Below are 26,519 nucleotides of genomic sequence, written 5' to 3'. Positions count from 1 at the left end.
AAAAAAAATCCTTACGCTAGGTCCTAATACCTATGGTAAGCATTATTTTCATATTCCAAAGCTCAACTACGACTAGTTAGATACACAGTGCCTACCTTACTTGAAAAACAGTGCTCGCCCCTGGGTCTAACGCGCAAGGAGTTCACATTATTTACCTAAATTAATTGCAATGAAACTCTTGCAAACAAATAAAAATCTTCCAAATAGTGTCACAAAGTTATCCGCCGTAGGATAATCTATACTAATATTATAAAGCTGCAGTGTTTGTTTGTTTGAACGCGCTAATCTCTGGTACTACTGGCCCGATTTGAATGATTCTTTCAGTGTTGGGTAGTCCATTTATCGAGGAAGGCTATAGGATATGTTTTTTCTTTCAAAATTAGGGATCCGTAATAAAATTGCTATTTTGTAACACAAGGTGTAAAATCGAAAACCTATTTTTGCGTGCGCTGCAAAAACTATTGACAATAGAACAAAATGATGTACAGGCTATAATATAGGCAAAATTGTATTACTTATAAAACTATCGCGTGAATTATACTTTATATGGCAAAACAACGTTTGCCGGGTCAGCTAGTAAATAGATAAAGAAGACACAAAGTTATTGCATATTCGACAATCAGCATGTGTGGGACTTTTACTTAAGGTGTAATTTCGTATGATTGAAGAGACCTACCAGCACTTAGATGTAAGTCATTTTAAAGACTACGGATAAATAAAATCACATGTTTTCAGTGCGACGGTTGCAAACTTGCAATCGAAAGTTGAAAGTTTGACGACAACGAACGCCCTTATGAAGGAGGACCTGGCTATCGCCAAAAACACTATGATACAGCTCGTGGAGGAAAATAATCAATATAAGCATGCGTTAGGTGAGTACTTAATATACTAAAATATTTGTACGATATATCTAATGATTATGGTGATATACGATGCTATTAATTAAGGCGACACTAAATGCCAGCGACCTTGAGCGATATGAGTTCACGGCTGCCGGCCCGCCATATATGTAACATAGCTAATATTTTCAAAATTCTTGGGTAGAAAACAGTTTATGTGCTTACAATCCTCGTTATTCACTACTAAACTGAATAAATGAACCTACACAAAAAAGTACAAGCTATAAGAATAACTTCTCTGAGAGAAGTACCAAAAAATGCGTCACGCCATGCCAAGAAACTTGTTTAACTTCAAAGAAATGTGGTAGTTCAAAAAGGCTCGGCGGTGTTAACTATAACTAACAGCAAGCATTAGCAACCTACAAATAAGACTTAAGGATATGTTTAACAGGATTAAATAATGTTCATTGCTCGAAATGCTATACTTTCACCACAAAACTTGTCTAAAAACACCATGTTTGCGTGTTTTCTGCTTACTCTTCGCCTTAAAGGTACAATGCTATTAGCCTTAAGCTTACTTCTTTCTTAAGTCTTAGTCTTGTCAGTACATATTGTCTTCTATGGAAAAAGAAGACTAATAACATTCATACGGGGTTACCAAATGGTATTATGTGATTACCACGACCACTCTTGTTTTACCAGAGAAATTATAAGAGTGTTGCCCACACAAATCGTCGAATAAACGTACATATGAATTGAAAAATTAAACTTGTTATGCCTACTACTCGGTTGGGTCGAGTTCTACAATATGATCCCAGAAAATGTACAAAACAAATGTGTTACGAAATTTGAAAGAATTGTTAAAAAACGTTTGTGTGCGAAAGGTTACTATAGCATAAACGATTTTCTTACTGACACCACGGACTGGGAATACAGCGAACACCCTCAGGCTCTTTAATTATAAATGTTTATTGTACGATATTACATTGTAATTCATATTTTATATTAAAAAAAAGCCCGCTGAGTTTCTTGCGCCCATTCTTCTCAGGTCTGAGGCAGTCTCGTTTGAATGGGTGGTAGTTTTTGACGTTCAATAAGTGATTTTAAATCCTATTTTGAATAAAAATATGTTAATTTGGCAACTGTGATGATAGTCGTTAACTTGTTTTAACTATTGCGTCACCGACGCTTAATGACAGTAAACTACGCGACGAGTAGGACGTTCATCTGATGGTAATTGATCGCCCTTACCATTAAAATGCAGTGCCGCTCGGGATTCTTGAAAAACCCCGACAATTCTGAGCGGCACTACAATTGTGCTCGTCACCTTGAGACATAAGATGTTAAGTCTCATTTGTCCAGCAATCACTAGCTACCGAAACAGTAATGCTTACGCATGACTGCTTCATGGCAGAGGCGCCGTTGTGGTACCCATAATCTAGCCAGCATCCTGTGCAAAGTAGCCTCCCAATGGTATACATAATATTATGTTATGAGATTTTATAATAAAACATGCCTATTACGTAGCAATATTAATATCCGGTCATATAATTAACACTATTATTGTTTCCTGTTAATGATTCCGATAAATTATGTTTTTGTTGAATCGCAATTAAAATGTAGTCAGCAAATTAATTAGTTATCATTTTTGTATTATTAGAATCACTAAATCCCATATTTCAATTAATGTAGAAATTTGACCAACTATTAAATTAGTTAATTATACAGAGTCTATCGGTCTATTTTTGTTGAAACAAATTATTATAAATGTTTGCAATAAAAAAATGGCTTAATAAAAAGATTGAGTGGTTTTATGAAACCACGGTAAAAGTGAAACCTTTTTTCACATTATATATATTTAACTAAAAATTTTTGGAATAATATTCAAACACAATCAAACAAAATAGCGTGGAGCACTGGCACAAATGAGTAATAGTCTGTACACTACACGGTCAGCTGCTGCGAACTATAGGCGCCGCCCGACCGTCACGCGACATGCAACACAAGGACAAAAAAGTTTGAGACGATGTAAAGTTTCACTTTAATATCTTTTTGAACTGTTGTATACTTGATTTCGAATTATATATAAGATACCAGCTACCCGGACGGACTTCGTTCGGTCAAAAGTTAATAGTAAAAATTAAATAAATATTATGTAATTTCCGAGTGATCCCGCTTCTTATATTTCAACAATAAACGATGAAAACATACGAAAAAATTTAACAGAAACACAACTGACTTCAAAAACACTATTGCAAAACAATGTATAAAAATAATTGCGTATTTTTATATAATCTAATTAATTAATCTTATTCTAGTTACGATTATTGTAATTTTTGGAATCGGTGTCCTTCCGCCGCGACCCGCTCTCGCCTCCTCACGACTCAAACACATCGCACCTATGTAGTTACAAACCTATCATGGATGACACCGGCTCCAAAAATGACAATAATCGTAGCTAGAATTACAGTAGAACTCCAATTATCCGAACTCCGACTATTCGAATCGCCGATTATCCGAATTACCTCAGAAAAAAAATTGTCCAAAAAAAGTCTAAGTGCGCAGACAGCAGAGTGCGAAGACCGCAAAACAGCTTACATTGACGGAAATGTTTGAAAAACAATGATTTTTATTTCTAAACTTGTACATAAGTACATTTTATTTATATTTAAAACATGTGAAAATATCATGTTTCTTTCATTTAATTCAATAAAAAAATATTGCAATATCAAAACGTAGCTTTTTTTCTCTCCAATGGCAATTTTTTAAAAAAAACTCCGATTTTCCGAATATTTGATTATCCGAATGGGTCCCGGGCCCCATTAATTCGGATAATTGGAGTTCTACTGTAGATCCTAAGAATTGAAGAGTTCCGTTACTTTGTCATAGATACCGTAATCAGAACCTAACCGATAATAAACGATATTGAGGTATTCGTAAATTTATCAACCATATACGTATAGCAAATTTAAGATTTTTATGGTTTTCTCATGGATGTTATTGTCAGATTTGGACCAAATTACAATAGGACCACACGGGACGCACCAGCTTTCAAATAAAAAGAAGAATTATCAAAATCGGTGCACCCAGTCGAAAGTTTTGAGGTAACAAACATAAAAAAAACAAACCGTCGATAAGAGAACCTCCTCCTTTTTTGTAGTCGATTAAAAATAAATTTCGCAGACTGCAATGCTTTACAACCTACATGAAACTCATTCTAATCGCAACCGCTATGTCAATGCATTTTAAATCCATAATATCTTAAATCTTATAAATTACATGCTGTAATAATAATATTAATAATTAATAATTATTTTTTATTATTATTATATTAATAATTTTAATATTAAACTTCTGTAATAATCTACTACATCGACTAAAGTACGATTACGAACGCTCACTTTTGACAGAAAGTAAACATGATAAAAAGAAGCTACGGAAAACTGAAAATATTTTGATCCCTTGTATTTAACTTGTCCTTCCTACATGTATAACAAACACACACACACACACACACACATATGTTGTTACTTTATTTATATTTTACTTTCTTTTAAATTCAGTATTGATAAATTTGTAGTTTTTTAACTAAATTATTATTTTAAAGTATAATATATTAGTATCTTCAAAATTTATAATAGTAATGCCAATGATTACTGCCAAGATAATGGTTTACTGTTAATCATAATCAAGACACTTTGTGTCTGTTTGTGCACTTTGACAGCCGCCAGTCCAGTGGTATATAGTACAGGTCAGTATTACTGTATTTTGATCTATGTCGTAGGGTTCAGCGAGCGTTTGCAATGTAAGCGCAACAAAATGTGTTTTTTGACGACATCACATTAGTAACCTCTAAAATTATCAGTGTTTCTTTACTATATAATGCATTTATTATACATGTAAACCTTCCTCTTTAATCACCCTATCTATAAAAAAACCGCGTCAAAATACATTGTGTAGTTTTAAAGATCTAAGCATACTTAGGGACAGAAAGCGGGAAGCGACTTTGTTTTATAGATACTACGTAGTGATATATCACCCAGTCCAGACGTTACTTAGTAGGTATGTCCAAGTATGGGCTATTTCCGCACTTAGCCTCTTGATTGGGCCATTGTGCTTGTCAACTTATCTTCATTACCCCTTTTCAAACTGCTGGAATTTCCGGAACCCACCCACACGTTAAAAATATACGAAATGAATTATTATTATTAAATTACTTTTAAAATAAAATACGCATAATAATTGTGGGTTACTGTATTTTACATTAAGTTTTTCCGTAAAGTTAATAACATTTTAATTAATATTTATTTAACCCAAGTTCGTTAACCTTTACAGGATTACGTTTCAGCATCAAATTCTTGTTCAAAATAGGATGTGACATCACTTATTGAAAGTCAAAAACCATTCCCACCCATTCCACAAAGAATGCCTCAGACCAGAGATGAATGTGCGAAACAAACTCAGCGGGCTTTTTTTTTCATGAAAAAATATATTTACAAAGTAATATTGTACAATTAAACTTATTATTTATTAGCCTGAGGGCGGTCGCTCCATTCTCAATCTGTGGAATCATCAAGAAAGTCATTTATGTTATAGTAACCTTTACCACACTAACGTTTTGAACAATTCTTTTGAATATCGTAATACTTTTGTTTTGAAAATTTTGTGGAATCTTGTTGTAAAAGCATACCTACACATCGCCCCACAAAAGACTTACTAGGTCGACTTAGCCGAGTAGCAAGCATAACAAGTTTATGATTGTTCCTCATATACCAAAGTAAATACTAATATTACATTATAAAGATTCGTTAAAATGACCAACTACATTTAGAGGATTAAAATGCACTCATACATGCTATGTTTACCTCCATTGGTAGATTTATACTTACTAGAGTTCGCCCGTAGGTCTAGCAATACAAGTGTTTATAGTCTCTTATTAGTCTTGAATAGCAGAAAAAAAATATTCGTTTAATACTGAATTTTGTCATCTGCCATTTTGTTTGACATTCTAACTCTGTTTTGACATTGCTCACTTAAACGTAAACATGGAATTATTTAATTAAATCTATTTATTCGGAAGTAGTGATGAGCCGAATGTGGATTGAAAGCATACGAACTTCGCCGAGGATTCGGCGAGTCGAAAAAAGGGGTCGAAGTTCGCGGAACTTCGGAATATATTTGCCGCGCTTTCTCCGTAGACAAAGGTCGTTCCTTTTTTAAATAGAATTTGCTTGAACTTCAAATTGTCTTTCATGCATTTTTATAAATATTTTCTTTGAAATGTAAAGACATTTATTACAATAATTAGTAAGCAGAATTTCAAAAATCATAATATAAATTTGTCAAAAGTATTATAGTATACTAGCTTTTACCCGCGAGTTCGTCCGCGTTCAATCGTTACTTTGGGCATTTATTTTTATTTTTTTGGGATACTTTTCAAATAATACACATACAAACTGCTCTTTCCGCTGCTGGCAGTCTCTTTAATGGTATTTCCCTGCGAATTTTAATCGCATAAATACAAAGTTTTATTGTTTTATCTTCAATAATGACCTATGATAATTTCCATACAAACTGCCATCCCTTTCTTCCCTCCCTTTTTTTGCAATAAAAGGTAGCCTTAGTCCTTTTTCCAGCTCTTGCACTAAATTTTATCAGAATCGGTTCGGTGGTTTAGGCGTGAAGGCGTAACAAACAAACTAACATTCACATTTATATTAGTAGGGATTGTATATGTATGCGTAGTGAATAAGTGCTTAATCTTAACGCGCGAATGGCATTATAATATTAGCGGCAACAATTAGATAAAGACACCTTGCACACAATGAGTCAGAAATCAGAATTGACAATACGCGTCCGGCGTCGTCAGTACATTTCATTATTCCGAGCACGCGGCACGTGTCTATAAACCACCGTTATATACACAAACGCTTATATATGCAAAATACTCATTAACGAAAGCCTTTGTTGATTTTAATTAACGGCAAGTGAAGAGATTTATATTGCGATTATCTGAACTACATTTAACGTAGTACTTATGTAGTAAATTAAACTGTATAATAATAATAATAATATGTGTATAATGGGAAACACGACAAATAAACCGAAAAACAATTGGTTGCGATCATGTGAGTTTATTTTTAAATGGATGCGTTTCTATTCTTGCAACGTCTCAATGTTGACTTTCCTCTTCAGGTCAGGACATAACTAAAGATAGCAGGATCCGAGTGACCGAGCTGCACTCGGAGGATGAGGTGAGTGATTTGATTTATGTGACTTTATTTTAATACATAGGATGCCGCAATCGCTCGCCGTACCGCTTCGCTGCGGCGTATGTTTGAGCGAAGCGATGTAAACTAAGTCTGTGTACAAAAACAAAACAAAATCAATCCAAACAAAAACAATAAAATGGAATCTTTTGGAATTTGGCGCCATATTTGGTCACATGAGAAACTTGTGCTGTTTTGCAAATTCAATAACTTAGAACCTGGCAGTCGAATCACTCTTGATTGATAGCAGTGTTAAGCAGTGCAAAACTTACTGTGATTTGATCAATTGGCTCAATTTCTAAATAAATATAAATAGCGCGTGCTAATTTAGAATAATTTTTAAATCATGTTTGTTTTTAATTATAATAATTGAATCAAGTCGAAATTCAAAATTCTGTCTCGACAATAACCTAGAAAATTTGGACAGCTTTGTAAATTTTTAAAATCGGTCCAGAAATGGCCGAATAACAACTTTAACGCAGAAATCAATTGGAGTCATCTTTCAGTCAGAGCTTCGCTCAATGAACTGATTTGATTCATAAGTCTTTATTTTAATACTAGCACGAATATTAGAAACAATAGTACTGTAAATAATGTCAATACTCGAAATAAACATAAATTCGATTCTATCTACTAGGCTCCGTAAATATGCTAATATTATAATAAACTCCCAAATGATATTAAAATCTTACCAGTTAAAAAATTTAAATGTATCATAAAAAATAAATTAGCATCTAAGGCCTATTGCAGTGTGAAAGATTATTAGAATGATAAAGATAGTTGGAATTAATGTTTCTAAATTTATTGTGATTGAATATTGTTATACTCGTTTGAATGCTATTGTAACTTTTGTTCATCCTGACTTGCACTAAATATCTTATATAGTTTTACAGTGAATAAATATTTTTTGAATTGAATTGAATTATCGGAATCGTACTAAATGCCTCGTTATTATTACAAATAGCTTTCAAAAGAATAATAATGTACATAGTAATTTATATTAGCGCGAGTGATACACATTTAAATAAAACACTTTTAAAGGATTAAAACGCGTGTAACTGTGTTTTAGAGTTTGCGTTGAAGTTAGATTTTTATTTTATTAATCTCGACGTTTCGTGACCTTTATCAGAGCACGCTTTCAGATTATTTTACGAAAAATGTAATGTAAAAACGCAATTTTTTATTCCTTTAAAATTAGTTATTTCAATTTTTGTTTTATATCAGATTCAGATTAGAGACATTATTGTTATCATCTCATTGTGAGTCATCTTGAGTCATTTGATCATTGATAAAAATATATGATAATGCTTTCGAATAATGTTTATTTTCTTCGAGTCTGCGATCTGAGTAATCATTTCTTCGTCTTTGTCATGTAACTTTTTCTTCGATATTTTTTTGACACGAGATATCTTGAAAAGAAATCCGCATTAAAGTTTCGTAAATCGTGCTTATACCGTGAGTGGTAAACTATCGAAGACTGAGCTATATAGCTACTTTAGCTCTGAACGAATATGTACTGTGTCATTAATTAAAACCTACTAATATACGTATACTAGTTAAACTCGGCTATACTTCGTGCTGTGGCGCAACAAATAGATATCGAACCACGGTTTACAAATGTTTACAAAAGTATGTAACGTAAAAATCTACATTAATTGTCTATAAACTTTCCGGCGGTTGACAACTAACCAAAAAGGGAAACCATGTTCGTCCGCCTTTAAGGACATAAAACGTTTCAAGACAAACGCTCGCCCGCGGGGTCACGATGTATGGTTGTGTGTTCTCTCTATATCGTTCGGGCCTTAAGAAAGACAATGTCACAACATCACCGGACTGATGTGAATATTATAAAGGCATACCTAAATAAACGGCATTTATTTTCTCAAAATTGAATTCTTTAGAATTCTTATGATGGCATTTCTAAATCGTTACTATAAAAAGAAACTAAACGTAGCACTATATGAGTAGTTTGTTTAAATATTGAAGGACGAATACCTGTATTATATTCCCTGGCATGCATGCATGTAGAGAGATAAATATAGAAAAAACTAAAGTAGTATGTAAGGATCTGTTTCACCTGATCCCTGTCGTCGAATTCCACCTTCGCACGACACGCGACAAATTAGGATATCATCCCCACCATCTGGATGTGTGGCGGTCCTCCACGGTGCGGTTTTCAAGGAGCTTTCTACCACGTACAACAAAGCTGTGGAATGAGCTCCAAGGGCGGCGGTGATCACTTAACACCAGGTGACCCGTAAGCTCATTTGTCCTCCGTTTCCATTAAAAAAAAACAAGGTACCGAGAGTTTAGTGATATGCACTTGTATAATAAAATAGCAGTCGCTCAGTCAGCTCAGTATAAAACGCGAACATTTCTTCTGCCATTTCTTCTTTCACTTCGTCAGTTGTTTCCGTAGTAATATTATTGCTATGACATCAATAATAAATCCAAATGAATCAATTTCTTTTATGCTGTTTAAATTTCGTCAAAGAATTATAATTTAACATATTGGGTCTATAAAGATAATCTTATATAGGTACCTATACACTGGTGGCTATTGTTTTTAGGAAAAACACAGCGTCAAAAGTACATCTTCGGACAAGTCCAGAAGTGAGAAAGACTCTGAATTGTCCAAGAGTTTGGAAGAAGAGAGGAAGAAAAATGCGGAGCTGCAGAAGGAACTCGATTTGCAAGTAAGTGAATACGAAAATGAAAAATATATTTATTTTGAAAATGAAATCTGAAAAGGTTTCATGTTGAAGTACAAACATGTCGCCAACGTAAACATTTTTGTGTTTCAAGATTATCTCATGAATGCGTGGACGAATCAAATTGAAATTTATATCAAATGCTTTTATAAGTATGAGAACAATACAATAAGAATAAAGAATAAGTACAGAACAAATGCACCAAAATTTTAAATAAGAACTCATTTCTTATGGAACTTTGTGGTGACAGTACCGGATGAACACAATCCTACTTCTACTGAATTAACAGCATAGTTTTTTAATTTAATATTATTCTATATTTATGGTAGACCTAAAAGCGGCCCTTTATGTTAACTAATATTTCTGGAGCTTTATGGGTCCGTACAGCATATATGGTTCAATAGGCTTTAGTGACGGTTATGGTAAAGGGAATGTTTCTGTGGTTTTAATGGAGGTGCAAGAATCTACTGCAGAAATTTACAGAGCGATTGAGGATGGATACGTTGCGATTGGTCGATATAAGCGTACACTGCACGATAAGAAAAGACAGGCTAAGCGAAGTTAAGAGTAAGATAGCGCTTGGATAGAATAATACAAGCAACTCAATCAGGAATGTAAGCAAATGGAGATCCGTAATCTCTGTATATCTAACCAAGCTGGATTAAACTTTAAAAAAAGACGTTTTAGTTACTTAAACAAGCCACGTACGTCTGTCTAAAAGTCCTGTGGTGCCTCAAGTGCTGCAAAAGAGCATGGGCAGCGGTGATCACTTAAAATCAGTCTCTTACGCTGAGTTCACTCTCGAAGACAGCCATTATTAATGTAGTATAGAGTAATGGTTACTTTGATTCCTTCACGCGTTCCTCAAAAAAGCAATTATAAATTTTAATCCTTTTTACTTAATGTTTTTGAAAAAAAAATAGACAGTGCTATGTTAATTTCAATCTACTTAATTAAGTAAAAACAAATTCGCAGATATCGCTCAAAGCGGAAATGGAAGTAGCAATGAAATTGCTCGAGAAGGACATTCACGATAAGCAAGACACGATTATTTCGCTTCGGCGACAACTCGACGACATCAAACTAATTAATTTGGAGATGTACAAGAAACTGCAGGTGATTTTCAATAATTATCTTGTTTTTGCATGCACGCTTTGCATTGGCTTGTCGATAAACCTTCGAAATTATAATATTGAATTAAATCGCTTGATGTTTTAAATGAAAACCGGCCATAATCTTCGGTAAATACAAGTAAGTGTCGTAATTTCGCATGAAATGTTCCGTACGACCGAACGGGATATATTTTAAAATACTTTTGTTTAAGTAACATTTTTATTAATTTTTTGACGGCAATGGAATTCGGCGTTTTGTAAATATTGTGTTATTTGTTGCTAAAACGGTAATAATAAGGCACGACACGCAACAAGTTAGGATATCATCCTCACCATCTGTATTTGTGGCGGTCCTCCACAGTGCGGTTTTCAAGGAGCTTTCTTCCTCGTACTATAAAGCTGTGGAATGAGCTTCCTTGTGCGGTGTTTCCGGAACGATACGACATGGGTACCTTCAAAAAAAGCGCGTACACCTTCGGTAATGCTCTTGTGATTCCTCTGGTGTTGCAAGAGAATGTGGGCGGTGGTGATCACTTAACACCAGGTGACCCGTACGCTCGTTTGTGATTATATTCCATAAAAAAATATATACACTCTTTCGGTTTGTTAGTCGGGTGCGAATCCCTAACAAAAGTGGTTCTATGTTCATAAAAAAAATTATACGATTGAAATAAGTATGCCATCGTCTATTTTAAAAGTCGATGTGGCTATTGCGAAGAACGATCCTCGCCCATCCGTGCCATTTAATAGCACGTAATTATCTATATATATAAAAATGAATTGCTGTCCGTTAGTCTCGCTAAAACTCGAGAACGGCTGGACCAATTTGGCTAATTTTGGTCTTGAATTATTTGTGGCAGTCCAAGGAAGGTTTAAAAGGTGAATAAATAGGAAAATGCTGCAAAATTAAATAAAAACAACAAATTTGTTTTTCCTTTGATGTGTCCATACATAATTTCTATGAGAGAATTTATTGACGCACGGTTTGACAGTTCTGCTGTGAAACAATTTCATTACGACAGCAGGGTGCATATTTTACGAAGTAATTTTTGATGTTATAATATATTATTGACAAATTCATATAAAAACATTATTTTATTTAATATATACAGAACAACGTCTGTCGGGTCAACTAGTATTTAAATAAATATATAACTGACAGCCCGGTGTATTAGATTTTGTACGCTTATTATCCTTGACCGCAAAAGGTTCTTAGTGGCCTTGAAACAGTTGCAAAATATGCTGCGTTGGCTTTTTAATACATTTTATGCTCTTCGATTATTTGTATACAATAATGACCTTTAACGAGAGAATTGTTACAGTCACGGTCATTGCGTAATTATTTATCATCGTGTCTTGTTTTTATTGTAAGTTAATATTAATATGGGCTGGCATTGTATCTTCTAGACTCGTTTTTTCCCCATCATGATTGACCGCTTAATCCTTTGCCCCATTCTATAAGCTATGTCTATGTGAATTAAAAAAAATGTCAAACCCGAGATCTGTTGAAATAAACTGCCGTATGATTTTATTTAAATTGTTCAACACTGCAAAATGACATAATTAAGATTAGATATATTAAAGAAATATATTTATACACCTTTCTGAAGAAGAAACACGTCATAGTGTTTCTTCTTTGATCAACACCAGTGTTGATAATTTTATTTTCTTTGAATGTAATACCGATATTTTGTTATTTACAATCAAGTTCTGCAGAACTCTTGCCGAAGCCCAATTTACAATTATTATAATTGCAATTACATTCTTGGTTGGCATTAACTGGATCGGCACGACATCCTCACATGAGTAATAATATCCGGACGACCGAGCCTTACTCGGATTTTTAAGAATGTACAAAACTTGAACAAAAAAAAAACTAATAGGACATCTGGATTCCAACCGGGGTCTTCTGCTTTCCGGATCACCCAATGTCCCATCTGAGCTACAATAGTCTTTTATATAGTGGCGAAATTTACCTTTGTATTCTAATGTTATTGTAGCTGTTTCTCATCGTTGGAGCCGTTTCCGAGATTCAGATTATATATATATATACAAGAATTGCTCGTTTAAAGATATAAGATAATATTTACACACTTTTACAACAATTATATTTCCCCAAACTAGGCATAGCTTGTACTATTGGTACATAACAACGATATATTTAATACAATATCCTTACATAAACTACATAAACACAAATAAACATCCATCACTCGGAAAAAACATCCATCATCATATAAATGTTTGCACTTACCGGTATGCGAAACCGGGACCACTAGCTCAGTAGACAGGCTGACTAGCCACTGAGCTATATGGGTCGTCTTATCATCGGCTATCAATCGAATCAATTCAGTAATTCGCATGAGATAACACAGTATTCCGATACTTTACATCATCGTAATTATATATTCGAGTCAATGTACCGCGAAGGTCGTAGTAACTGTGTGGGAGAGTGAGCATATTATCCGCCTTGTCATTTACCTTCATGTCAACAATAACCTTCCATCAAATTTTGTATGAGGTGTTTTATTCTGTCTTTTTTTTATCTCCCTATACTATCCTGTCATCAATCATTCGAATATGCCTGATGTGCAACATATTTTTCAAAAGATTAAAAAAATATTCGTTTTTGCTCCAAGCCCGAAAGTAATGTTTATAACTGCTTAGTTTATTAAAAAAATTCTCAGTAAAACGAACAAGCTCAATCTGTTGCCGATCATTATTATTTTACGACGTAATAATAGTAATAGTATTGTCAATAATTCGAATGACAAAAATATTAATATGATATAAAAAAATACTTAAAAAAATCTAAAATATCCCAGCTAATGTATTTTATCGCTTTTAGTCATCTCCATCACACAAACTTTCAAACAGAATCAAACCGGATGCCACAAGGAGATAATCACAGAAATTTTATAGCAAACTTATTACATCCTTCTTTAGCGTTGGCTTAATAAATGTGATAATTTTTCTTGTCTCAGAATACTGACGTCTAATAAGACACAAAAAATTGCTACATTTGCAAATGCATTGTGACACATTTCTTTCACACTTAAATCACCAAACTTACTCATTGCTTAATATGAAACTTGTTTATGTTTATCTAAATTGATTTACTTTTTATTTACATGTCACTTTAAAGGCATGCGATTAGGAAGTACCAATAAAATCATTAAACTTAATGAATTTCATCTAATATGAGATTATTTGTATAACTTCAAAAGAAAATGGCAACACAGCTGTTTTTTTTTATTATTTGACGCAAGTTTGCAAGTATTAATACTTGTATTGTAAACGCTACAACCAATAGTACAATATTTGAGTTGATCATGAGGCTAAGCTGCAAATGGGCATTTATTTTACTGGTTTTCTTTTGTTTATTCAAAATATACACATAACATTGAATAATTGTTCGGTTAAAGTTTTAGAAAAATACTAATTCTATTAAATTCTTTAAGAAAAGAATGTTGTTATAGCTGAAAATTCAAAGATTTTTAACTCCAAAGTTTATTTTTGGGAAGCAACTTCCAAATTTTTTATTGGACATTTAAAATAATATATAAATATTCTATTCGGTTCAAATTTTTCTTTCAGTTCTTCTTTTTGTAATGTATTTTTGCGTCGGAATATTTTCATTGCGTTATGTTGTAATCGACTCTCTAAGAATCCAATTTTTGTGAATATTGCGGTATGACTGCGCCTTAATAAATATTTGCAAAACCAAAATTTACGCAGTGCTTTTTTGTTATGTCACTTAAATGGGTTATTACGATTCTGTCGCTAAGTTCGTTTTTCTTCGGTTATTACTGTCTACAAAAACAATCTAAATAGTAATTTAGATCTCCTTAGGAGTACACACTTTATATAAATCATTTGAAATGCGCTAGCTTTAGCTAAATACGCAGCTTCGCTTTTAATTTACAGTCAAGGAAATTGTCTCACTTATTCAGTCTGATGCATGTGCTTATTTATTTAATTCCCGTTTTATTATTGTCCTAAGTGTGCGCGATACTATATAATAATATTGACTACACTGCCTCCAGTCAATTCTCAATATTTCTAAGCGAAAAAATAAATTTTACCATAATCATTCTATGCTTCTATTTTCGTAATGCCAAAGCTTTTTTGAGTTTTACCCTTCCTGCTAATTTTGAGTGATACCTCACTAGCTCCTCCAGTAGTACCTCTTCATAGAAATTGTAGTTATAAATCTGCGGAATACCATACATTAATATAAATCTACGAGACATCTATTTCTGATTAGTAATTTACTTTGTTACCAATATTTTTTGTATTATTGGTTTTTGCTTTGAGCACAACATTCAACAGCAAATTTTTCACTGATCATTATAAAACTTTTATTAATTGCATTTAAATTGATGTTGTTTATAGCCAGTTTAAACGCTATCATGCGAAACTGCGCAATATCTTGTTAACATTACTTCCTTATTAACTTAAATGTTTATCCAAACATAAAAGAAATCATTTGCTGGCATAAGAATTGAATAATTGTTGCCAGCATCTTGTGCTAATCCAAATAACTCTGTAAACATTTTACCAAATGTATGCTTGTGTTGCCATATAAATGCTGATATGTTTAACCTACTAATATTGTTCTATATTAACCAATGCCGCGCTTATGCTAATGGAAGGAATGCGAGGTGGAACTCACGCAGAAAGGTGAAATGGTGTCCAGGCTTCAAGGAAAAGCGGAACAAATTGGCAAAATACTCCACAACCTTGAGAAATATAATCAATTCTTAGGGCCCGATCATGATCTTGTTAAGGCCCTAAAATCCCCAACCAACGATAGTATCGCGGAAAAATTTGAACCCAAAAGTCAGTGTAGTACTCAAAAGGGTACAAAGTCCAAAGACGAAGGGCCACCAACAAAGAAATTGAATCTTCAGGAAATACCACCGTTTCGTAGAGCGGCTACGGACAAAAATTCCAAGTAATAATTGGCATAATTACAAAATTTTAATTTCTGTGAATAATTAAATTGTAATTAATGCTTGAATGACCTTCATTCAGTAAAACCTTCATTTAAAAAAGTTGGGTCTACAATATTTTATGTAGATTCCTACATTTTGCTTTTAATTGAAGTCATGAGAAAATGAATAATGCTTTTTACTTGTAATCTGCGTGTATCATAAGATTTGTACTGTTCAAAGATTTTATCACAGTATTTAATAACCTACAAGTTATTTATTTATTTTGATTAGAACGGTGAAAACACCAATTACATTAATTAAGTTCATTATACTATTGCTAGACGCTATTATGCGAGGACTCACAAAGTTGGAGCAGCAAGTGCACCAACACCTCAAGTCTATTACTAAATAGATCACAATCAGGGCGGGCTTCTACGAGGTGATTAAACAATTTCAAGAGACGGTGATTTCTACTACGAATATAATTGTCAGATGTTTACAATCGAATCAGCTCATTATGAATATCGGGGGCATCTATTAAGCCCCGGCTAACTTTAAGCAAGGTTGTATAACGTGTGTTTATTACAATGAATACGTTAATCCATAATTTTTTAACAAAATAATAAATATTGTCTTACTCGATTTTCAATATAACATAAATACTAATTTCCTTAATTAATTCGATATAAACCGTTTCACGTTCCTTATTGAACTCTTAAAATCGTCTCTGTCTAAAATTGCTATTGCATTGGTAAGAAAGGTACTGCGCTATATGTGTTTAAACAGCGTGGCTTTATAATGGCACCGTTATCATAATGAACATACGGAACACACATCTTGCCGTCTTAGGCTAGGGTTACTATGGATGCGAGTTCTGACGAGTACGTCCGAAATCCTCGTCAGAACAAGGCGTTTACACTGTGCGCGTTTTCTGTTATTCTGATAGTCAGTTCGTTTCTGCCGTCCAGCGAAGATGGACGAATTTGATAAATTTAATTTTCTTGAAAGTCCATTATTTAAATTATTATTGTTACATGATGGAAAGACAGAGCATGTCAACGAGTTATTTACTATATGAGACGACAAAGGATCGTTCAAAATGTAGAGTGTTGAGTTCTGTAGCAACTTTCTCCCACTTTTGCCGAGAAATATATCTGTTTTGATAATTTTTCTCGTACACGAGACTGATCAATTTATCGTTAACCATGGTGGAAACCAAATCACTCGAAATTCGCAGATGCAGGTCGTGCGAAAAAATCAAACTCGTTTGTACGCTCGAGTGGTTCTGACGACGTCGTGCATGTTCTGACGCGTTCGTCTTTGCCAGTGTAAACACTGTGATTGGATACCAGGCGTTTGTTTCTTCTGACGAATCCGTCAGAACAAATTTTCTTCAGAAATCGCATCCATAGTAACCCTAGCGTAAGACGGCACGAAGTCGGTGTCAGTCCCCACGCTAGCTCGCGGCTACTGGATTTCTTATTGGTTGTTCCGAAATGACATTATGGAAAATTTATTTATTTAGGTGAATTATGTATTTTATTTTTGAATATGTTTTTTATGATTACGGTTAAGTATTTCTATCCGTGTGTTTATTTAATGTAGCCATTGTAGCGTTACGCTGTATACGTTTCGTTTGTCATTTAGTCTGTATGTCAATTACCTTATAAAACTGCTTAACAGCTGCTCGTACGTACTGCTTACATAATTATTATGTATAGCTTTCAAGTCTTATATGTCAAGCGCTTTGGAGGTCAGTAGAGCATTGAATGCATTGATTTAAACACAACACATAACAAAATTCCTCAACAAACCATGATTTTTTGTACCCCTAGGAATAAAAGTGTACTTATCACTTTAGTTACTTATTAACTATCTGGCAACGCTCCTGGTACTGCATATATAAAAGCGGATGTATTTAACTTTTGATATTAATGCGGCGCAACACTATTTCGGAAGTCCATCAAAATAAGAATAGGTGCGAGCGAGCACGCAGTATTGGCAATATCGCTCATTCTTTAAACGAATGCATGTGTCACGAGCTTTGGAGATAATAATGTTATGGTGGTGTTTTCTCTAGTCAACTTCTTTAAAATTAATAGTATAACATTTTATATAGTCAATAGTGAGTAGTGTTTATATTTATAAATTAAAATTAAGGAAGTCACGTACAATAACGCTTACTAACATTAACGCCCACTTATAAGATAATTATTTGAATGATTTAGATAAATTGTGGTGGATTTGTTTTAGGAATGTGAAAGTTCCTTGAAACATAAAACAGAACTTATAGCCAAATTGGAAGCAAAGACTGAATCAATGGGCAGCACGATAAATCAACTCGATGAGAAGTAGGTTTAATTTTTTTTTATTCGTGAAGTTTTGTAAGTATACAAATATTTCACATAACATGATCGTAACTTTCTTCAATATCCAGCATTTGCCTGTAAATCTTTTGTGCTTGCTACAATAGAGCCGTAAGCTTGATTTGGGCTGGTTTAGATCAAACGTAACGTATAGTATATTTAGACGCAATTATGCCAAATAATTTCAACCTACAGATTATCCAAAAGAATGTTATTATACCTACCTTTTTAACAGAATGTAACAGGTTACTGTTACTCATTAAAAACATCTTCGTATCTCAGCTAACAACTAATAAGTGAAACAAATCACACATAATATCATCTTACATCACAAACCAAAATCGTTGATATATTATTAAAATATAATGTATGAGATCCAGATATTATTTTAATTCAACAAATTATTTACAAGATATTTGGGTGATAAGTAATAACAATTCAATTCGAACTTTATACGTGATTGACCATCTATAAATTATAATGCAAGAATATCCTTCATTCGTAGTATCAGGATGATATGCGGCTCGAAGGACCAATGACCCGATCTATAATTGAAACCTTAAACTCAAATACTTACCAAGTTTTGCTATCTCTGTTACCGACCCGACTGTGTTCCTTGAAAAGGGATTAGTTATATAAGTGTGAAATATCTGTATACTTGTAATACATAAGCTATCAACAGTGCCTAGATTTGATAAGTTTAACGGATGTAGCTTGACATATCGAATGTTAGCGCACTCGGGAGTGGCTTGTCAGTGATGTGGACGCACAGCTTGTGATTAAAATCATCTTAGATATTGGCAAACCCTTACAATAAACTTTTATATAGTAAGTATTTTCATAGCGCGGCTAATTTTTATACAAGGCACCCGTTGCTTTGGCTTATCACTGTTAATTACTCATATCGCAGTTAATTATTATTATTTGTTAAAGTTAATTATAGTTTGAAAGTGTATTCTAATTCGATAATGATGTCGTTTTATTAATAGTTTATTTTTAACTTTTACTTTATATCCAAAGTATAGAGTATTGAAAGTATTTTTTATTGTTTACCATTGATATATTATTAGTAATAGTGATGTTATTATATTCAAAGTCGTTTAATTGATCTCATACTGTTTATTCGCAGTACCTATATGTATTTGTTGTTAATTAGCGACAAATGTAATAAATTTGTTTTAGTTTTGTAATTCCAGGCCTTAGTGATGTAATGCCTTCTTTGTAATAAAGATTATTCAAACACAACTCGTTTTATTTTGAAACAAACGCTTTTTTAGTTTATTGTTTAGGTTTGCCATTATAGTCATTGCATGCCCCCAGAATATGTTAAATGAATCATTATAAAAAGGAAGCTCATTTTATCATGGACGCTTCGAGGTTATTTTTGTGTTGCATATTTTAATTTTGTTTATATTGTTATAATTATTGATATGGTAAGACTATAGTGATAGGATAAAATGTTGAGAAATATTCAATTCACGTACTTATGTACAAGATTTGCCTAAATTTTTACACTTAATTCAAGTAACACTGGTAAATTCTAACAAGCTACTGGACTATGGCGAAAAGTATGTAATTGAGATCGCAGAATATTAAGTAGATATTTTAATTTTATTTTTATCATATTTTATTTGGCATTGTCAATGATTTATTTTACTTTTAAGTTGAGTTTAAGAGTGCATGGTGAGATCTGGAAGTACAAAGTGGTCCGGCTTTTTGAAGAATTTTTATGCAACTTCGTTTTAAAATCGGAGAAAGTTTTCGTTGATCGATTACTCAGCGTAGAAAATTCCAAACTGGGAAATTCATATTTAAACTGCAAATCTTGTGTGCTTTATTATAATTTTGACATTATATATATCATAATCAGAAAAATTGCTATTTCTGTTAATTAATATTCAATTATTAACACGTGTGCGAGCGAGTGCACGACATCGGTAATACTACTCAGTATTAGTAAAGGTGTAGCGTGCGGTAGTGATAACTAGAGCTGAGTACATTAGATTACAGGAAGATAATGCTGTGAGACGGAATTTGGAAGAAAGTTCTCGGTCACTAGGACAAAAAGCAGCTGTCGCGGAGAGCAGGGCTGTGGCTGCTGAAGGCGATTTGACTATAGAACGAGAGTGGAGAATATCCTTACAGGTAAACACTGCTTAAACTGCCTATTCCTTAAAAAAAAGTATTATGCAATAGTTTCTACTGTTTTAAATCTCTGGTACCTAAATGCCACAGTGTTTTGAACGGCTATTCGTTTGTACTTGATAATCATAATTAAATGATGATAATTTATGAAATATGGATAAACGAAACAATACGAATTAGAAGTGGCTAATCAGCTCTAATAAAATATTGGGTTAGATAAGAGCTTACACCCACACTTTCACACATTAATATGTACACCCAATGCATAGAGCTATACTTAACATGTAATACCAGAACATTAAACTAACGCATATTATGTTGAGAAAGTCATACGAAACTGTCCCACACTCTGTTCCTCGAGTTAACATTATGATTGTCGCAGTTTCTGGCAAATTCCTCAATGTGCTTATGAACATATAGAATATTATCAAGAATATAAGCAATAAAAATTGAGATTCAACAGTCAAAATGTGTCAAAACAGTCAAAAAAATTTAAAAAAAAAATACTAATGAATCTTTAGGACCTAGGTTCTAACGGCGCGAATTAGCCCTTTCCTGCAGCACAAAGATAGTATAATCGACTGCACTGCCCCATAATAATATAACATAGGACATAATACTAAAGTAAACTAACTAGTCGCACCGAATCTATGTCAGTTAACTCTCTATTTTTTTAACTACCAGTACTAACTGTTCTTTTCACTTTAAATACGAGTGAATGTGTGAGTGTCATCCGCAAACAATACTACCTTGTATTTTTTTCTACAAGTTTAGGTAGGTCATTTTTATGAATAAGGAAGAGGAACGGTCCAAGAATAGGCCCTTGTGGTACCGCCACACCGAGAGGAGTCCCAGGAGATCTCCTGTCATTCACAACGACCCTCTGAATTATTTTATCTTATTCTCTTATCTTTTAAATATGAGATCAGAAGATCGAGCGCAGACCCTTTTATACCATACTGACACAGCTTCCTGAGCAGCGTTAAATGTTGAACACAATCGAAAGCCTTAGATGAATCACAGAATATACCAGCACTATGTGATTCCTCCCAGGTCTCAAAAATATTCCTGATGAGTTCAACACCTGCATGCGTAGTCGAGCGTCCTTTATTAAAGCCAAATTGTTTTATATGAAGTAACTTATAAAGTGTTCAAGTGAGTAAGCATTTGACTTACAATAATTTTTGTTAAAATTTTAGTAAGGGTCGGCAACACCGAAACAGGACGGTATTTTTCGGGTCAAAAGTGTGTCCCTATTTAAATATTGGTGTAATTTTGCTTTATTTCAGAAAGGCATATCATCATATTTTTTTCATTGCTAGAGATCTGAAATTTTCAATTATATGATATGGTTATTATGAATAGATAAGTATATGAGCGTTTTAGTAATAACAAGGCGGTAATTCTAAAAACCATTTTGTATTGTATATATTCTCCAGAAGTTAATTATTATGAGAATCTCACAGTAGTGCGTCGAAAAGCGTTTTTGTTAAATTATGATCAAATTACAAATATAAGGTGTATTTAATGGCAATTTTTTTGGGACTTTTCGAGGCAGCATTTGATAACTTATCATTTCAGGAATCAATGGTTCGAGATCGTGACAAAATAGCAGCTCTGACACAAGAAGTTGAGTCTCTAAAATCAATAGGACAGGTAAGTTGTTCAGATTACCTACTTTCTGGGACCACGACACGTTCAGAGAAATTCTCTTTTTAAGTGAAGCTAGTAAATAAAATATTTTTATGAGTTAAATAATGTTACGGGTCACGTGATAATAAGTAACTATCGCCTTCCATACCTACTCTTGCAACACCACAGGAGCGTTACCGGCTGTGGTTGGTGAGTACATCAACATGTTTAAATTTTGTTTCGTTATAAAATGTAGAAGGTCAAAATAACATTAATAATTCCCCTTCCACAGTTATTGTTTTAGTAACTGAATAAACTTATCTATGTTTTGGCGTAGTAAAGCAGACACTGTGTATGTCAAATGTAATCATAATCTTCGATATTTCCTTCGATCAACAGCTTGGTAGAGTGAGGAACTTATGTAAAATTACCATAGGCACTTTTTACTTCTGCGATCAGAAAGGCAAAACTTTCATATAAATCAATAATTGCCTTACCTCATAAAAAAATAAATGAGATTACTGCGATGGTAACTGATCATCGCACAGCAAACGTTCCTGATGTTTTAGGTAACAGTTGAACTAGCGTTAATCAAAGATTTCATGTTCAATCAGGTTTTTGTCGTGATATTTAAACCGCTGAAATCGTATTGTTTTTCCTAGAAATATCTAGCGCTACAAGAAGAGCAACACAATTTGATACTGCAGTATAGTGACGCGCAGAAGACGCTAGAGGAAGTAGGTGCCACGTTGAGTGAGAACAAACTGCAGCTAGCCGAGTTGCTAGAAAAGGAGGCAAGAGTCTCCGAAGAAATTCCCAACTGGGCCAGCGATAAGGATGCTACGTCGTGTGCGGCTTGTGCGAAAGACTTCACAATCGCTAGGAGGAAGGTGAGTTTTTGTAGTAATTGAAAATGAGTTAGACAATTAGTTTTGCTTTTTGAACTCTTCTCAGTACTCTCGTCTCTCCACATTGCGGTCTCACAAAGTAGTTTCTAAACCTTACCGCTGTGTTTCGCTTGTAAACCAAGGTCGCCATTCGGTTCGTCGGTTCGGTCGTGTCAGATATGGTGATTATGAACTGAGACCCCCGTGCATGAAACCGATATGTGCAGGTTCTGGAACTGGTCCTCAACTCCTGGACGTGGATTCGTTCCTTTGTTTTTTTTTTTGATGCAATAAGGTTGTATTGAGGTCCTCTGAACTTTCAGCGCTTGTGTGGGTTCTCTCGATACTTTTCTCTTTAATGGTCGCCGTCGATAACACGTAAACAATATGTTTTTGAAACATGGTAAACGAAATGCTACCTTATGACCTTTGAAACAAAAGTCGATGTTCTATATCACCGTTGAGATGAGATATGTTCTAGATCTATCGATCACGATAATTTTATTTTTCTCATATGTAGGTACTTATTTCTATCCCAAACCATTAATATCAATACCGGGAGACAAGAGCATACCGGAATTGCAACAGTTTCAATGTGTGTACTACAGTCTATATTTAAATACTTAATTACCAATACTTATTATTTTTCAGCATCACTGCAGAAGGTGCGGCAACATATTTTGCAGCGCTTGTAGTGACAAGACAGTAGCGTTACCTGGCAACACCAAGCCGGTTCGTGTGTGTGACACGTGCTTTGCGGAAGTGCGACTTACGTAGTTTTCATTGACAATGTAGTTTTAAGATAAGACTGATGAACCTTCCAGGTTTTTATTATTTGACTTTATATATTGGCATACTGGAATAAAATTATTTATTAAATGAAATGTCTAAATTAATTATGATATTAGCTTCAATATTGTACATAATGTATACCACCTCTTGCCTATTTGAATTATATTATTATAACAAAAAAATTGCGTGCGTACAAAGTACAGATGTCAGAAGTGAAACCTGCATGAACCTCTAGACTGCATATGAAGTCCTGGTACATGTTGCTAGGATAACACATGATTTCAACCGCTATGAAAGACATCGCTCGATTATCACCGCTCTCATATTTATGTTCTCCTAGTGTCTATATTCTGACTGATATATAGTCTCTCTGGTATCTAATACTCGTGCGCATGACGTCAGCATATATTAAGGTATACTCGCGTTATACAATATATTATGACAATCTCTTCTTCTATAATGATTTCTATCTCATAATCACCCACGTTAAATCTTATGAATTTATGTGTCTGTCGCTTTTTCGCTTCATCTTTCAAATCACAATAATTCAAGAGTTTATTTTCACATCAATAAAACTATTTTCAATAAACATTTCTATATGTTCATAATTCTTTTCTACCTGAGTTGGGAATACTAATTGTGCATAATATGTAATTAAATGTTTTTTATTTATTATTTTAACAAAACAATCAATCCTATGATACTAGCGAATTATGTCATTTTTACTAATTAATATTAAAAAAATTACAAGATATGTTGTATACTGTATATTAATCAAATTAATTTTAATCGGTGCTTCAAATAGTAGTGCGTTATTTGAATTTTATGTAAATAAAAACGTTATGTTAATAGAGTTATGATGAAATTATAATAAATCTATTAATTATGTTGTCTTTATTTCTCCTGCTTTTTAAATATTAATGGAATGTCAATTTTTATATTGTTGTCTGGCGTTTAAAACAATTATTTTGGCTCGATTTATTAAATAATAGCTCAAGAATGCATATTGTAAGAAATCGCCATGAAACGCAGTAAGAACAAAGTCCTAAAGATTTTAATAATGATATTTTTTTATGACAATAAGAGACGAGACGAGCTGGACTTTCAGCTGATGGTAATTGAAATGGAAAAAACCCAAAAAAATCTAAGCGGTACTACACTTGCGCTCGTCACCTTGAGCCATAAGATATGATGATTTTTTAATTTTTACTTGCTACGGCGCCCTTCAGACCGAAACAATAATGCTAAAATTTACTGAAAATTACATTTAATTTAAAATCGGCATTATATACAGATACATTTGAATCAGCGATGACCGGTTGAATGCGAACCTGATCTAATGATGCTTTGTTTGTAAACCTTGTGTATGTACTTACTTAAGTTTTTTTTCTGTTCTTATTTTAATTATCATTACGAACTCAACTCATGTTAGCAATCCGGACAAATCTTCGTGATTTTTGGTTTGCTGTTTTATTTATATAAATTTGTAACGTTTTAAATAAATTAAAAAAAAACAAAAAAAAAAGACAAAGGGTAGTAGTTTTAGCTTATGCTGCTATCTTATCTTATATCAAAAATAAATTTAGTATACAGGTAGTTTCGGGGGGGGAGAAATCGATCTAGCAAGGTTTCAATTTTAAACTAGACACTATATACAAGACTATAACAGCTTAGATGGGATATTGGGTGATCGGGAAAGCAGAAGACCCCGGTTCGAATCCAGGTGTCCTATTAGTTTTTTTTTTCAAGTTTTGTACCTTCTTAAAAATCCGAGCAAGACTCGGTCGTTCAGGTACTAATATTTAATGCAGCGCTGAGTTTGAGCCATCCACATCAGTGAGCTATAATTTAGAGCGATCCACCGCTATGGGTGATTTTGGAGTATAAGTAAAAACGAGCTCGAAGTTGATAAGCGAAATCAGCCTTTAAAGTCCGGTAAAATGATTACGGTACACGAGGTGAATGCTTTTTAAGGTTCCGTATCCAATGAAAACGCTATTACTAGGACACCGATTCCGTATGCCTGTCTGCAGACTGTATCTCACAAACCGCAATAGAGCTAAAATATTAAAATATTGACAGTGACATATCTTTTTTTTGTTTTATGACAATAGGGACGAGACGAGCTGATGGTAATTGATACGCCCCGCCCATAACAATGCAGTGACGCACAGGATTCTTGAAAATTCCAAAATTCTGAGGGGCACTACAATTGAGCTCGTCACCTTGAGACAAGATGTTAAGTATTATTTGCCTAGTAAGTTCCCAGGCTACGGCGCCCTTCAGACCGAAACACAATAATGCTTACCCATTACTGCTTTACGCCAGAAAAAGGCGCCGTTGTGGTACCCATTATCTAACAGGCATCCTGTGCAAAGAAGCCTCCTATTGGTAAATGCCGTTAGTGTTAGAGTGAGTGAGCTACTGCCAAACAGGGACCGTTGGAAAAATAACCACTTTCAAAATAATAATAAATCAATCTGCTATCTTATAAACAAGTACCTAATCCGATTAAGTAATAAGTAGATAAAGACCTTTAATCCAATGTTTTTTTAGGGATCACGATAACTATTAATAGGTAATTAGTTTTGTTTAATCTAGGTGACATCTAGTTCATTCCATTTTAAGTTGGTATGAACCAATGACATTCTATACGTATTGACACATCATTCGCAGTCTGATAACGGAACGGCAAAAAGAGTCGGAGAGATAATGTAGGCACACTTTTCTCCTTAGTCGTGAGTAAACTGCAATCTGTCTGCCAATCAACCTCAAATCAGCCTTAGTGTGCTATAAAGGGTTAAATAATACAATAACGACTCGAAAAAT

The 26,519-nt window shown here is 33.7% G+C and overlaps 1 protein-coding gene across 3 annotated transcripts in view; it reads left to right on the top strand.

The window, feature by feature from the left end:
* The window catches only part of LOC126966843 (RUN and FYVE domain-containing protein 2), a 39,597-nt gene extending 15,021 nt beyond the window's left edge, over positions 1–24,576 (top strand). For 2 of the 3 annotated variants that reach the window (XM_050811106.1, XM_050811105.1), the window contains exons 6-14: positions 736–872; positions 7,035–7,093; positions 9,679–9,804; positions 10,795–10,935; positions 18,122–18,219; positions 20,238–20,379; positions 21,961–22,035; positions 22,674–22,901; positions 23,550–24,576. In XM_050811106.1, the coding sequence (XP_050667063.1) occupies positions 736–872; positions 7,035–7,093; positions 9,679–9,804; positions 10,795–10,935; positions 18,122–18,219; positions 20,238–20,379; positions 21,961–22,035; positions 22,674–22,901; positions 23,550–23,675 (1,132 nt within the window). In that variant the 3' untranslated portion in view covers positions 23,676–24,576. The other variant, XM_050811107.1, reaches the window with a different exon arrangement.
* Positions 24,577–26,519: the final 1,943 nt, after the last annotated feature.

Source organism: Leptidea sinapis, chromosome 11, assembly GCF_905404315.1.
Source record: "Leptidea sinapis chromosome 11, ilLepSina1.1, whole genome shotgun sequence".
Classification (NCBI taxonomy): domain Eukaryota; kingdom Metazoa; phylum Arthropoda; class Insecta; order Lepidoptera; family Pieridae; genus Leptidea; species Leptidea sinapis.
This window is presented reverse-complemented; position numbering and strand designations above follow the sequence as displayed.